This window comes from Pipistrellus hanaki, assembly GCF_964339955.1.
Source record: "Pipistrellus hanaki genome assembly, chromosome: 3".
In the NCBI taxonomy this organism is placed as follows: Eukaryota; Metazoa; Chordata; class Mammalia; order Chiroptera; family Vespertilionidae; genus Pipistrellus; species Pipistrellus hanaki.
The window spans coordinates 145,977,199-145,991,776 of NC_140505.1; the positions used below are offsets into that span (position 1 = coordinate 145,977,199).

At 45.9% G+C, this 14,578-nt stretch overlaps 2 protein-coding genes across 4 annotated transcripts in view; one reads left to right on the forward strand and one right to left on the reverse strand.

Annotated features, from left to right (window-relative positions):
• PCED1B (PC-esterase domain containing 1B) overlaps positions 1-11,257 on the reverse strand; it is a 129,469-nt gene extending 118,212 nt beyond the window's left edge. The window contains exon 1 of one of the 2 annotated variants that reach the window (XM_084876665.1): positions 11,036-11,257. The gene's annotated coding sequence lies outside the window, so the exon portion shown is untranslated. Of the gene's footprint in view, positions 1-10,859 lie in introns of both variants that reach the window. The other variant, XM_084876664.1, reaches the window with a different exon arrangement.
• AMIGO2 (adhesion molecule with Ig like domain 2) lies at positions 10,962-13,997 on the forward strand. Of its 2 annotated transcripts, none has more exons than XM_084876657.1 (2): positions 10,962-11,099; positions 11,486-13,997. In XM_084876657.1, exon 2 carries the CDS (start codon positions 11,549-11,551, stop codon positions 13,103-13,105), a length of 1,557 nt encoding a protein of 518 aa, XP_084732783.1. In that variant the 5' UTR covers positions 10,962-11,099; positions 11,486-11,548; the 3' UTR covers positions 13,106-13,997. The 2 variants fall into 2 exon arrangements, with proteins under 2 accessions (XP_084732783.1, XP_084732784.1); XM_084876658.1 differs by having other exon boundaries at positions 10,964-11,092.
• Positions 13,998-14,578: the final 581 nt, after the last annotated feature.

Below are 14,578 nucleotides of genomic sequence, written 5' to 3' on the forward strand. Positions count from 1 at the left end.
CAGTGGATAGAGCGTTGGCCTGCAAACTGAAAGGTCCCAGGTTTGATTCTGGTCAAAGGCATGTGCCTTGGTTGCAGGCACATCCCTAGTGGGAGGTGTGTAGGAGGCAGCTGATCGATGTTTCTCTCTCTCATCGATGTTTCTAACGCTCTGTCTCTCCCCCTTCCTCTCTGTAAAAATAAATAAATAAATAAATAAATAAATAAATAAATAAATAAATAAATAAATAAATAAAATAAATAAAATATATTAAAAGAAAAAAACAAAACAAAAACAAAAACTGTGGCATTGGTGCAAGAACAGATAACCGTGCCATGAAGAGACCCACACACGTATAAGTACATGACTTATGACAAAAGTGACCACACAGTGCAGGAAGGAAAGGGTTGGTCTTTTCAATAAACTGTATTGGTTCAACTGGATAGCCATCCATGCGGAACAAACTGGATACCCATACGACTTCTACCTCACTTTACATACAACAATCAATTACAAATGTGTCTCAGTCCATTCAGGCTGCTATAACAAAAACGCCATAAACGTTGGTGTCTGCTGAGGGACTGCTTCCGGCTGAGTCCTCACATAGTAGAAGGGGACAAGGAATCTTTTAAATGTTCCATCCCCTAAAACTATCACCTTAGGGGTAAGCATTTCAGTATGTGCATGGGGGTGGGGAAAGACATAAACATTCAGACCAGAGCATAATGGATTGGAGATAAAATTAACAAGTAAAACAATAAAGCATTTACAGGAAAACATCGGCATGATCTTGGAGCAGGCAATGCTTTTGAAAAATAGGAAATAACAGGGGACCCTTGCCCCCTCTCCACATGGGAGTCTGTGCTGTGAGATTCTTTCCTCTTTCCCATGTGGGAACCTGCACTTTTTCTTCAATAAATTTTCCACCTTTGCTATATCATAAAAAAAAAAAAAAAAACCAACACAAAAGGAAAAAGGTGATAAACTTGACTGTATTAAAACTAAAAACTTTTGTTCACCAAAAGTGAGTAAAAAGGCAAATCACAGGGTGGAATAAAATATTATATTTACCTTAAATTATTTTTTATTTTTCAATTACAGTTGACATACAATATTATATTAGTTTAAGGTAAACTCAGTGATTAGACATTATATAACTAAGTGACATATATTTATACACACATAATATATATGATGAAAACAAATTCAGAATAAAAAGAAGTCTTACACATCAGTAAGAAAAGCTCAACAGCAAAATGAGCAAAAGATTCATAAAAGAGGGTCTATAAATGGCCAATAAACAGAAAAACTGTCCCAGCTTAGTACAGCAGTCCCCTCCTCTGTGGGCCCTGTGAAGCGCAGGTAAATGTCCTGGTCCCTGTTTGGGTGACATTGCCCAAATGATGAGTGGGAAATACTCAGTGTAGGAGCTATGCTAATCCTCTTCTGTGCATGCTACATCATTTTTTGTCTCATGACTGCCTTTGGTGGAATTTTCTTAAATTAGAATGGTTGCACAGAACTCAATTTTTGCTTATGAAATTATCCAGTTTACTTTTTAATATACATATTTGTCATTATGCTTTATTGAGGTTCTACAAAATGACTGCTTCCCAGAACTGGCTTTTCTCTCTAGGTGGCTTTGCAGCTTTCTGATATCTCTTTCGAATAAGAGTTCTATGTCCTCTGTGCATCGGCCTTTCTTTTTCACGATCACCATTCTACTTCATTTACGATGCTGTTTTTCCTTTGCATTTTCTGCTATGGTACTGATGAAGGAAGAGGGAGAGACTATCTTGATAGGAAGAGTAATTTTCTGATTGGGGCAGAATCCTGATGCCTCTGTATTTCTTATAAACTTAAGATTTCATTGAATAATAGCTTGGCATATTCTGCCCAGGAATGACTGTGCCATATTCAACCAACCTGAATATGTGGTCTTATTGGCAGACAAACCTGGTTTGTGGCAATGGATCTGTCATGCTAGAATAGCTTGATGCCACTAAACATTAAAACAAACTAACTGTACTTTCCCCAGTATTTTCCACTCACCAAACAGTTATTATTATAAACTTGACTTCCCAAAGCTTTCTGACAAGCTGAGAATTTGACTAGGTTGATATCAGGTTCTGATCTACTTTATTTTTGCCTTAAATTGATAAGTAGGTATTCTTTTGGTTTATATTATAAATCATTCCACATGCATCAGGATGACTCTGGGGAATCCAAACTATCAAGTTTTGGGGCCTGCCGAGCTGGGCTATATTGATGATATCAAGGTGACTCTGTCTGGAGAGGCCACCACTCAGTTTTACCCCAGACATACCCTACAAACAAGCACATCTGATACTCACTGGGTCAACGCATATTCTGCCTGTGAAAATATAACTAAGGTTCTCAGTGCCTCCCAGCAAAGGGAATTTAGAAAAGAGAAATTTAGATGTCCAATTGTTTAAAAACAAAACAGATTTTATTGGTTTCTTACAGAGAGGAAGTGAGAGGGTCAGAGAGTCAGAAACATCGATGAGCTGCCTCCTGTACACCTCCCACTGGAGATGTGCCCGCAACCAAGGTACATGCCCTTGACCGAAATCGAACCTGGGACCCTTGTGTCTGCAGGCTGACACTCTATCCACTGAGCCAAACCGGCTAGGGCTACATAGTTTTAATACATGTAATTGAGTCAATAAAAAATTCTACTTTGAGGTAAATGTGGACAGCTGCCACAACAGCATATTTTCTTTCCACCGCTCCGCTTTTTCTGCAAAGAAGGAAATGTCGAAGAGCAGACTCATCCTCCAGTGGCTTGTTTAGATTTGCACCTGACCTCTTTTGTACAGCAGCTTCCCAGGAAACCGTCCTTGGTTTCCTACCAGGCATTTCTACCACAATACACGAGGCAAGCAGCAACACGTCAAAAAATGATTCTCTGGAGAGAGCAATTATTATTTTATTTATTTTGCCTTTCCCTGCAGCTCAAAGCCCCTTTGGGTACTCTGCAGTGTGTACTGAGATTGCCAATCATCACTCCTAACGAAAGGTCTCCACTCAGGATGTTCCCCACAACATGCCAGCTTGAAGGAGAGGCTCTGAGAAGCCCAGGTGCACAGACCAGTGTCTCACTCCAGCCTTCGGCAGCTGAGAGAGCACCTTGGAGAGCAAGGCGGGGCCGAGCCAACAGGAGGTCCTCCAAATGAGGACAGAGGGCCTGCTGTACAGGGGCACAGCTGGGCTCGGGAGAGCCACATAATTAGTACAAACATTGTTGTGGAGACACTTCTCCGGCTCTGTTGATTTGGTATATAAGCCGAGCTTCAGCTCCATGAAATTCAACAAACACCTGTGCTGCGGCAGATCCTGTCCAAGGCACAGGGCAATAAAGATGAATAACACATGATGGGGACTCACTGTAAAACTCTTGCAGCTTTATCGTTCCCAAAGCACTTTTCACATGCGTCGCCTGTTGTCATTGTGAAATCAAACAGTGCATTTATTGGTCCTGCATGTCCACTTGATGAATGGGGAAGTCGATAATCTCAAAGACCAGGTCACTTACACCAAATCATACATACAGTTAATAAATCAAAGTGCTGGCACCAGAACCCAAAGATTTGATTCTTTATTTCAATGCTCTGTTAATGTGTGTGTATGTGCATTGCCATTTGCCATATAATTAGAGGATGTTTTAGACCCTTTGTATGTGCCAGGGGAAAAAATACTTTCTTTCCTTAGAGTTCATTGTGAATGCCATAGATAAAATGAGCCATAGGGCTCATATTACCATTACTTAATTCTGAGGTTTATGTTCATTCCTAACCATTCAAACGGTTTCTCCCAGGTTATGTTTTCATTTGCATACAATTCACTTTGTTGAGTCAACAAGAAATGAGTAAGATCTAAAATTCTGCTTGTACTGGAATTTTTGAATACCCAGAGTACATATTTTCTGTTGCAAATATACGTTTGTTTTTTCTGTTGCAAATATTTTGGTTCTTGGTTATATCCAATTTAGAATTGAATTATACATTTCCTTCTATCCGATTATTATTTCAAATAAGACTACAAATTCCTAGAGGAGAGCAGCCCTATCATGGCTCCGGGCATGTGGCCAGGACTAATGATATTTGCTCGGTGAAATTGAAATTATGGCCGACCCTTCTACTCCCTAATGGTAAGCATTAGAGCTATCGGTCAGCAGGAGACCAGAGTGAAGCAGACTTGGTTGAGAGTCCTGGTTCTACCACCAATCTTGGGCAAGTTCTAGAAACCAACCAAGCCCCATTGCCCTCGGTAGGAAATGGGGATGTTAACGGCCAGCTCTTGGAGCCCTTGTAAGCATTACATGAGAAGCCTGGTACATAGTGAGAATGCAGGAAATGTTGGGTCTTATTTCTACCAGGTCCACTTTCTCGGATCTTCCCAGAGGCCCTTCTGCCTTCCCGTATATGAATGCGATGTTTCTCTGCACTGTCACAAACTGAAAGAAAGGTCAGAGTTCCAGCGCCAATTACTCATGGAACATCTACTACAGAGGGCCTTGTATTTGCTGAGAATAATTGAATAAATATTTGCAATAGTGCTGGCATATAAGAGAGTTTATTATTTTCTTTCTCAATTTTATTTTACTTTATTTCGTGTTAATGTTGGCTAGTAATTAGTGATGGTTTCAAATCAGGTATTTCTTTGAATAATCAGATGTCACTTTTACAAAGGTCTGATAAATTAATTACTGCTACAGAAAAGTATTTTGTTATTGGCTTTTTTTTTTTTTTTTTCTTCCCACGGAGGGGGAGAGAGCAAGTGAGAGAAACATTCATGGGAGAAGGATACATTGACTGGTTGCCTCCTGTACGCACCCCAACTGGGATCGAACTCGAAACCCAGGTATGTGCCCTGACCGGGAATCGAATCCTCAACTTTGGTGCATAGGATGATGCTCCAACTACTGAGCCATACCAGCCACGGCTGAAAAAGGATATTTTTTTAGGGACACAGAATCGGAGTCAACTGCTGTATACAGTTCTCTAAGCTGGGTGTGTTAAATATTATCTGTATTTATCAGAGAGATAAAATTAGCCTCAGTTTTGAGAGATATAATAGCACTTAGAAATTCAATTAGATGATCCCTTTGGGTTAATAATGAGCAAACTGAAAATCAGAGAACCTACTATTTGAAACCAAAAATCACAAGAAATAACTATAATGCTAGATGCATAACTTTGACACAGTGAATTTTATAAAGCAAAATTTCCTCCGCTGAGAATTTCAGAGTATTAAAAAATAAAAAAAGGTCAGCTTATTTCTCTCAGTACATAATTATGACAAAGAGAAAATCACCCTCTTGTAAACTTCTCAGGTTCCTCACTGCAAAGGATTTATTCTTTGAGCAGAAATATAATTTACCAGTAAGATGAATGGCATTCTCTGGTTCTTTACATTATTTTCTGTATCTTCCAATTTTTCTACAGTGAGCACATAGGATTTTTAGGATGAGGAAAAAAGGCCTTCGGTTGTTATTTTTATTTCTCATTGAAAAGCAAAGGAGCCAGGCCAGCATGCTCAGTGGTTGAACGTTGACCTGTGAACCAGGAGGTCATGGTTTGATTCCTGGTAAGGGCCGCAGGAGGCAGCCAATCAAAGATTCCCTCTCATCATTGATGTTTCTTTCTTTCTCTCACTCTCCCTTTCTCTCTGAAATCAATATAAATATATTTTAAAAATAAAAATAAATAACTTAAAACTCAAAATGATGGTGTGGGGCAGGGGACCATGCCACCATCACAAGCTAGTCTAAGAATGTGTTGTGGGAGAGAATTCAGTTGCTGAGAAGTGATCCCAACAAAGGATGCTGAGTCCCAAGCCTGGGGATGTGGACAACTGGCCAACAAAAATGTGTAAGTGACTATACCTGTCTCTTGTGTGGCTAGTGTAGCATTTCAGAGCATTATGTGTTGCTATGATTCTCAGACTAAAGATTACTGCCTAGCACATAGTAAATATTCAGTAAATAGTTGTCAAATAAATGACTGTATTGCTAAGAGGGAACAGCAATCACTGTACCTCAAATCAGGGGAAATCGTGGTCACTTCCTGCCTGAGAAGTGAGAAGAGGGTTTTGCTCTCTGAAACTACAATCGCCGAATCACCATAAAACAGAAGCATTGGTGCACAAGATAGTCATAGGTAACTTTAAAGAGTCATAAGTTCTCATTATGCTTTTTCTTATCACAGAAGTATTGTAGAAAATAGAAATACAGATAAGGAAAGAAGAAAAAATGTAAAACCACTGTTATGACATAGATATGTACTCTTTCAGATGATATTCTATGCATATGCATATACATATATTTACAAAAATTAAAATAGTACTTTTTTGTAACTTTCACTTATACCACCAGATATTTCTCTGACATACATTATTTTTAATGACAATATAGTATGACACCAGATGGATGTACACTAATTTATTCACCTACATCCTGTTGCACTTAAGGGTGTATCATATTCTTTATCCTTTTCTTTCCTTCCTTTCTTCCTTCCTTCCTTCCTTCCTTCCTTCCTTCCTTCCTTCCTTCCTTCCTTCCTTCTTTCTTTCTTTCTTTCTTTCTTTCTTTCTTTCTTATATTTTTTTATTGGTTTCAGAAAAGAAGGGAGAGGGAGAGAGGGAGAGAAACACACTAGATTCATAATCATGTCAATTGTCAATCCACTTTCTACTATCTGTTGAGTCATTATTGAGTGGTCAAAATACCAACAGAGGAATACGTATCTGTCCTATTTTAAACTCTTGAGAAGGCAACTCAACCATCAGTCTTGGCAACCCATTCCAGGCTGGGACCATCCTATCAAAAATGTCTTTCTTCTGTATAATTGAAATCCATCACATGGACCCTCAAGCTAAATTAGTTTCATTCCATCCTACATAATAAAAGAGTAATATGTAAATTAACCATCACTCCACTGCACACACAAGCCACGCCCACAAGCCAATCAGGATCGAGTAAGAAAATTAACCCAACCAAGATGGCTTCAGCCACAGAGAGAGCAGGAGAGAGGCTTGGGTTTCCCCAGTGATGGAGGAAGCCAAGCTTCTGCAGCCCTGGCCTGCCCAGGCCTTCACTCCAGGCTACAAAGTTTCAATTGTAGAAGATAAATAAATTCCAGATACCAGGGCCTCCACTTTGGTCGCTGGGGAGTGTGGGCAGCCTGCAAACCACCACAGGCCCCTCGCCCAGGCCGCTCCACACCCCAAGGGAACCCTGATACAGGACACCCTTCAGGGCAAACCAGCTGGCACCCACCCATGCTGCCTGTCCTGCCTCCCATCCTCAGGCCTCTATCCTATCTAATAAAAGAGTTATATGCAAATTGACCATCACTCAAACACACAAGATGGCTGCCCCCATGTGGTCAAAGATCCTGCCCCCATGTGGACACAAGATGGTCACCACAAGATGGCCAGCAGGGGGAGGGCAGTTGGGAGCGACCAGGCCTGCAAGGGAGGGCAGTTTTGGGCAATCGGCCAGCAGGGGAGGGCAGTTAGGATGGACCAAGCCTGCAAGAGAGGGCAGTTGGGGGCGATCAAGCTTGCAGGGTAGGGCAGTTAGGGGTGACCAGGCCAGGAGAGGAGGGAAGTTGGGGGTGACCGGGTCTGCAGGGAAGGGCAATTGGGGGGGGACCCAGGCCTGCAGGGGAGGGCAGTTAGGGGTGACCAGGCCCACAGGGGAAGGCAGTTAGGAGTAACAAGGCCTGCATGAGAGGGCATTTAGGGACAAACAGGCTGACAGGGGAGTGGTTAGGGGGTGATCAGGCTGGCAGGCAGAAGCAGTTAGGGGAAATCAGGAAGGCAGGCAGGTAAGCAGTTGGGAGCCAGCAGTCCTGGATTGTGAGAGGGATGTCCCTCGAGGGGTCCCAGATAGGAGAGGGTGCAAGCTGGTGCTGAGGGACACCCTTCCCCCCCCCCCCCCCCCACACGAATTTTGTGCACTGGGCCTCTAGTTTTCAAATAATTTGGAACACAGTTACCATCTGGGATATAGGGTTATATAATGTTACAGGTTGTGGTGAGCCATAAATGAAATAATGCGTGAAAAACAGAGCTTAGTCTCTGGCACATTATTATGGCCCAATACGTATTTACTATTCCCATCATTATATACTAGAACTCTTTCAGCACAAGTGACACAAACACACTCAAATTAATTTAAGCCAAAAAAAGGGGGAATGAATAGAGAATGTAATTTATAAGGAAGTATAACCTGCAGAGGCCTCTAGACACTAGTGGATCCAGGCCTCCAATAATCTTTGCAGGGCTCCTCTTTCCTTCTCTCCCCCATCCCTCTTTCACACGCTTTTGACGTACAGAGAGCAGGATGGCCACCAGCAGACTCAGGTGGGGGAAAGCTTTAAACAAGTTCCCCATCTATGAGTTCATTCATTAAAACATTTGAACGCCAAGCAGGAGTCAAGCAGGATTCTAGGAGCTAAGAAAAGAGCAGTGACGAAGACAAAATTTTCACTTTTGTGGAATTTACCTTGTAGTTTAAAGAGTGGACCCAGTAGAAGACAGAGGGATGCTAGAAAGATAGAAAGGCATCCTCCACTAAGTAAGGCCAAATCTTATGCCATTTTTAAGGACAACGCTTAGCTTTCTTTTTTCCACCTAAGTGAACTCACCCCTTCCAGAACTCATTTCCCCTTGACAAATGTGCAGAACCCCCCAAATCAGGTATTCAAATAGAGAAATAAACTTGTCTGTGGATTTTCAATGCATTTAGTTTATTTATACTGTGTATCTTTGTGTACTGCTTCTGTGATGTGCCTGCAGCTATAACAACATAACCTTCTGTTTCCATTTTGAAAGTTAATTCTTTTTAGATGACTTTTGTGTTAAATACAGGTCTTTCTTCCACCTTCATGGTTTCCTTTGAATAGGATGATAGTTACTTAGTAAAACGCTGTAAAAAACCTGGTTTATTTGTTAGTCATTTAAAGAAGGATTCCTCTGAGTACTTTTAATTCTACTTCTCTGTCCTAACCATTCTCACTGTAAAAATGAAGGCTTAGAGATCAAATTTTCTGAGAATCCCAGTAAGTGTTGCCTGACTTTAGAAAAAAAATCTCAACCTCTGCCTTTCCCCTGGAAGCTTCCAGTGAGGAACGCTTTCTTGAAACACTTCAGGCTGTGATCTTTTTAAGGCAAATTTCAACTTTTCAAGAAACTGAAACCCATCGGAATCAAGCTGCTCTCACTTGAAACATCTTGATTTACTAGTGCTACTTCAGATTCATTGCACAAACAGGCTCAGTCCACAATGCACACGATTCTCTTTAAGACATGGCACTGGAGCTCTGTGCTACCGGGTGACTCTATTCATGGACAACATAGGGACTAACTCTCAATAAACCTAGGCTGCTCAAATGTGTGGGGAGGAGAGGGAGAGCTGGTTGTCCTTGTCATCATTCTTATTTTTTTTAAGTACTATTACAAGTTGTATGCCCTGCCCCCAATTGTTTTCTCCATTGCTCCTCTTTTCAGTCTTTGGTATCTCTTGTCTGGGCAGTAATTTATTTATTTTTACTCGGAATAAAACAGACAAACGGGGCCATTTGGCTTCTTAGTCCAATCCCAACGTTAAAACTGATCTTGGAATTAAACAAAAATGGATTTTTCATCTAAAAGCTTATCAGCCCCACGCCCTCCATCTCCTATTTGTCCACATCACCCCGGTTTGTCTGTCTATCTGTCTGTCTACCCGGGCGTGCACCTTTCCTCGCCTGCTGGACCAAAGCAAGCCTGAGCGGGCACCCCAGTCCTAGTGTCCCCGCGTCTCCGGAAGGGATGGAGAATCTCCGCGCCGCCACTCCCAGTTGAGTCCCCGGCCGGAGGAGCCGGATATCTTTTAAAGCTTAATACCCTTATCGGTGCGTTCCAGCCGGAAGATCGGCTCCCAGCCTTTCCCCCTGCGCTCCTCCTCCTCCGCGAACCGGGCGCCACCCCTGATGCCACTTCCCGAGTTGGGAGAGGGACCGAACTTTCCCAGGGAGGCTCGTAGCGTCCCCGCCGAGCCTGCCCAGCTCCAAAGGGACCGGCCCGGCTCCCCTCCCCGCCAGCTCCCCAAAACGTGGGCGGAGAGGAAGGCGGCTGTAAGTGTTTATTTTGCAAACCCTTTAAAGCCAACCGCATCCAGCGCCCTGGGAGCCCGCTCGGCCCTTCCCCAAGGGAAGACCCAGGAGGTCAGGGAGCTCAGGGGACCAGAGCGGCTGCGGCTACGTGGGGTCTTCCAGGGAGCGACCTTTCCCTCTCGGACTGGGGACGTCCGCCTGACCCCCCAACACCCTCCGGTCCCGGAGTGGACAAACGGACGCAATTGGCGGGAGCGGGTGAGCGCGTCCTCACCCGGGGGACCCCATCCCCGGGCCAGGTGCGGACCCCCGCCCCGCCTCCCCCTCCCGCGCGCCCGCGGGCTCCGGGCGCCGGGCAGAGCCGGAGGGGGAAGGCGGGCGGCGGAGGGGCCGCTCTCATTGGCTGCGCGGCCGCCCCTTCCCGCGCCGCGTGCCCCGCGCCCCGCCGGCTCCCGCCCTCCGCCCGCCCGCCGCTCCCGCAGGAGGAGAGGGGGGCGCGCAGGGGCGGGACGCGTCTCCCGGCCGCGCACCCGGCCCCCAGCGCGCGGGCACACAGCCCGGCGGCGGCGCGCGGGAGCCCGGGGTCCGGCCGCCTGCGGAGCGCGGAGAGGCGGTGCCGGGCCCTCCGGCTGCCCGCGCCCCCGGGGCCGGGCTCAGAGCTCCGGGCGCCGGGCTGCGGGCGCGCGGGCACCAGACGGCGGGAGCGCCGAGCCGGCTCCTCCGGCCGCGCCATGGGGAGAGCCCGGGAGAACTCACCGCGGCCGGCGGGGACGGTGCCTGCGCCCGGGGTGGCTGCTGCCGCCGCCGCGGCGCCTTGAAACTCCCCAAGTTGAGAGCCAGCGAGAGGCCGCCGCCCGCCGGGAGCCGGAGGGAAAGGAATTCGGAAGATGAGAGCGTGACGGATAGACGGACGAAGGAACGGACGCACAGACCTTCAGGAGACACCGCGGCGCGCAGCCCGTCCCGAGCGCGCGAGGCTCCCCGGCGCTGTGAGTGGTGTGTGTCCTGGCCGGGCGGCTCGCTGAGTATTTCCGTTTAATTGTTTATTGCTTGCGTCTGTGTATGTTTGAGTCCATCGGAGGGAGTTTTGAAACAAAAATACAGGATGCACCTTAAAACAACATTGAATGTCTGATGCGGAGACGGTTGTGTGTCGGTAGATGGTGGCTGTAGATGTCTGTAAACAAGAGCAACCGGGGAAGAAAAAAATTGCGTTTGACAGTAAAAAAAAAAAAAAAAAAAAAGGTCCCCAGGGTGAAACCAAACCTCCGTTTCCAAAGTTTCTAGAAAGCAAGCGAGGTGCGACCGTTACGGGTTAATTGGTGGGAGTGAACTTTGCTTTTTGTTTTTTTTTAAACCCATCTTTAAACGTTGCTTACCAGATTCACCGGTGGGAGGCTGAGCTGGCCGCCAAGACGCCTGGAGGAGACGCAGAGGCGACCAGCATGTCTTTGCGTTTCCACCCGCTGCCCGCCCTGCCCCGCGCCCTCCGCCCCCGCTGCCGGGAGCTGCTGTGCCTGCTGGTGGTCGCGGTGACCGTGAGCCCGGGCGCCGCCGGGCTGTGCCCCGCCGCCTGCATCTGTGCCACCGACATCGTGAGCTGCACCAACAAGAACCTGTCCAAGGTGCCCGGGAGCCTGTTCCGATGGATTAAGAGGCTGGATCTGAGTTACAACAGGATCGGGCTTCTGGATCCCCAGTGGATGCCGGCGCCCTTTGGGAAGCTCAACACCCTCATCATTCGCCACAACAACATCACCAACATCTCCGCGGGCAGCTTTTCCACGACGCCGAATCTGAAGTGTCTTGACCTTTCCTCCAACAAGCTGAAGGCCGTGGACAGCGCCGTGTTCCAGGAGCTGAAGGTCCTGGAAGTGCTCCTGCTTTACAACAATCACATTTCCTCTCTCGACCCGTCGGCGTTTGGAGGGCTCTTCCAGCTGCAGAAACTCTACTTAAGCGGAAACTTCCTCACGCGGTTTCCCATGGATTTGTACGTGGGCAGGTTCAAGCTGGCAGAACTGACGTTTCTGGATGTGTCTTACAACCGGATCCCCTTCCTGCCCACAAACCGTATAAGTTTAGTGCCAGAGAAGCAGCTCAGAGGCATCCACCTTCACGGAAACCCGTTCTTCTGCGACTGCTCCCTGCACTCGCTGCTGATGTTCTGGTACCGCAGGCACTTCAGCTCGGTGATGGATTTTAAGAATGGCTACACCTGTCGCCTGTGGTCCGACTCCAGGCACTCCCACCAGGTCCTGCTGCTCCAGGATGGCCTTCTGAATTGCTCCGACAGCATCGTCAATGGCTCCTTCCGTGCCCTTGGCTTTATTTACGAGGCTCAGGTCGGGGAGAGGCTGGTGGTTCACTGTGACAGCAAGACTGCTGGTTCCAATACGGATTTCAAGTGGGTGAGCCCGGACAACACGCTGCTGGAGCCGGACAAAGAGATGAAAAACTTCCGCGTGTTTCCCAACGGAACCCTGGTGATCGAAAGCCCTCGTTTTGAGGATGCTGGGGTGTATTCTTGTATCGCAATGAACAGGCAACGCCTGTTGAACGAAACGGTGGATGTCACCATCAACGTGAGCAACCTCACCATCAACAGGTCCCACGCCCACGAGGCGTTCAACACAGCTTTCACCACGCTCGCAGCCTGCGTGGCCAGCATCATTCTGGTCCTTTTGTACCTCTACCTGACGCCATGTCCCTGCAGGTGCAGAGCCAAGAGACAGAAAAATGCACTAAACCAAAGCAATGCCCACTCCTCTGTTCTCGGTCCTGGCGATGTCCCAGCGGACGGTCGGAAGGCAGGTGCCGGGAAGAGAGTGGTGTTTTTGGAACCCCTGAAGGATACCACGGCGGCGCAGAATGGGAAGGTCAGGTTCTTCCCCAGTGAAACAGTTATAGCTGAGGGCATCTTAAAGTCCTCCAGGGTGAAATCTGACTCAGATTCGGTCAATTCAGTGTTTTCAGACACACCCTTTGTGGCGTCCACTTAATTTTGTGTCTGTATATTATGATGTAGCGATTTAATCTGTCCATCTTTAACTTGTTGTGCGGCCTGGGAAGTAAACAGCAGGGTTGAAATTATTTTTGGTTTTTGAAATACAACCAAATGGCCTTTTGAAGTGGTTGGTAGGAAACATGGTAAAGCACTTGGGTTCCTCAGTGAGCCAGAGAAGACTGGGGTTGTTGCCAAGGTTTAGTTCTAAGATAACGATACCTTAGTCTGAGCACCACGGATCCTGTCGAAGCTGACCGGGAGGTGATTTGACTGACATTGTCCTTTTAATCAGGATTCTTGAAAGAAAAGAAAATAAACTATTAGTATACTTTTAAAAGAGCCTTTACTAATTTAGGACCCAAGTTGAGTAATTTCAAATAAAAGTGTTAGTGTCCCATTTCATTTGGAAGAACCAAACAGCCATTATTTATACAGCACAAAAAGTTAGATTTGGGGATAATTCAGCTAACTTCATCATTTCAGACTAAGTAAAAAGACTTCACTGATAAAGTTTACTGGGTACTATCACATCCCGTATAATGTTAGATAAATAGTGCAATAAAGGTACATTTGTCTTCTCTCCATTCTGCAAATTTCCTATCCTTATACAAAAGATCTTACTGAAAGTTTAAAGTCATTACTTGTCGCCATAAATATGTAGGTGTCAATACCAAAATGTCTGGATAACTTCTTAAACTTTTGTTCTAGTCAACCAATACTTGTTTATGTGCTTGTGTGTATGTAAATCTTAAATTATATGAACCACTCTATAGATCCTACTGTACTGTGCGTTGGACATTTGAATTAATGTAAGTATATGTATTGAGTGACTTGATGTTCTGTTTTATTTAGCTATTTAAAAACATAAACCTAAGATGTTTTATGTGATCAGATTGTTCTACTTTGTGTAAAGCACGCACTATAGAAAACGTCTCTCCAGAGGTCTTGGAATTTCACTATTGAATTTTTTTTTTTTAAAGGGGGGAAAAAAGACTCAATTTATGCATTCTATATCACATTACTTTGATACTAGTATGCACCTCGACCAGGTTTGGAAGACACGTGAGCTCTGATTTTGCAACATGTGAGAGCCCAGCAGACTTCCTTCTCTCCGTCATCTACTGTAGCAGGGATCTTCAAACTACGGCCCGCGGGCCACATGCAGCCCCCAGGGGAGTCTGATCCTGCCTGCCAGGTTTTTTGGGCAGTGAGCGCAGCCAAGGTGTTACAGTAGGAATTAGTAGTTCATATAGTCCGGCCCTCCAGCTCTCTGAGGGACCGTGATCTGGCCCCCACTTTAAAAAGTTTGAGGACCCCTGGAGTGCCCACTCTGCACCTGTGTTTCCTCAGCTGTAAGGTGAGAGTTTCATGCGGGGTGATGTTTAGGTTCCTTCCACACTGGAAGTGATGATTTCCTGCTGGTCTTGGCTCCATCCCAGACTTGCACTGGCTCTCTGAAACTGTGCCA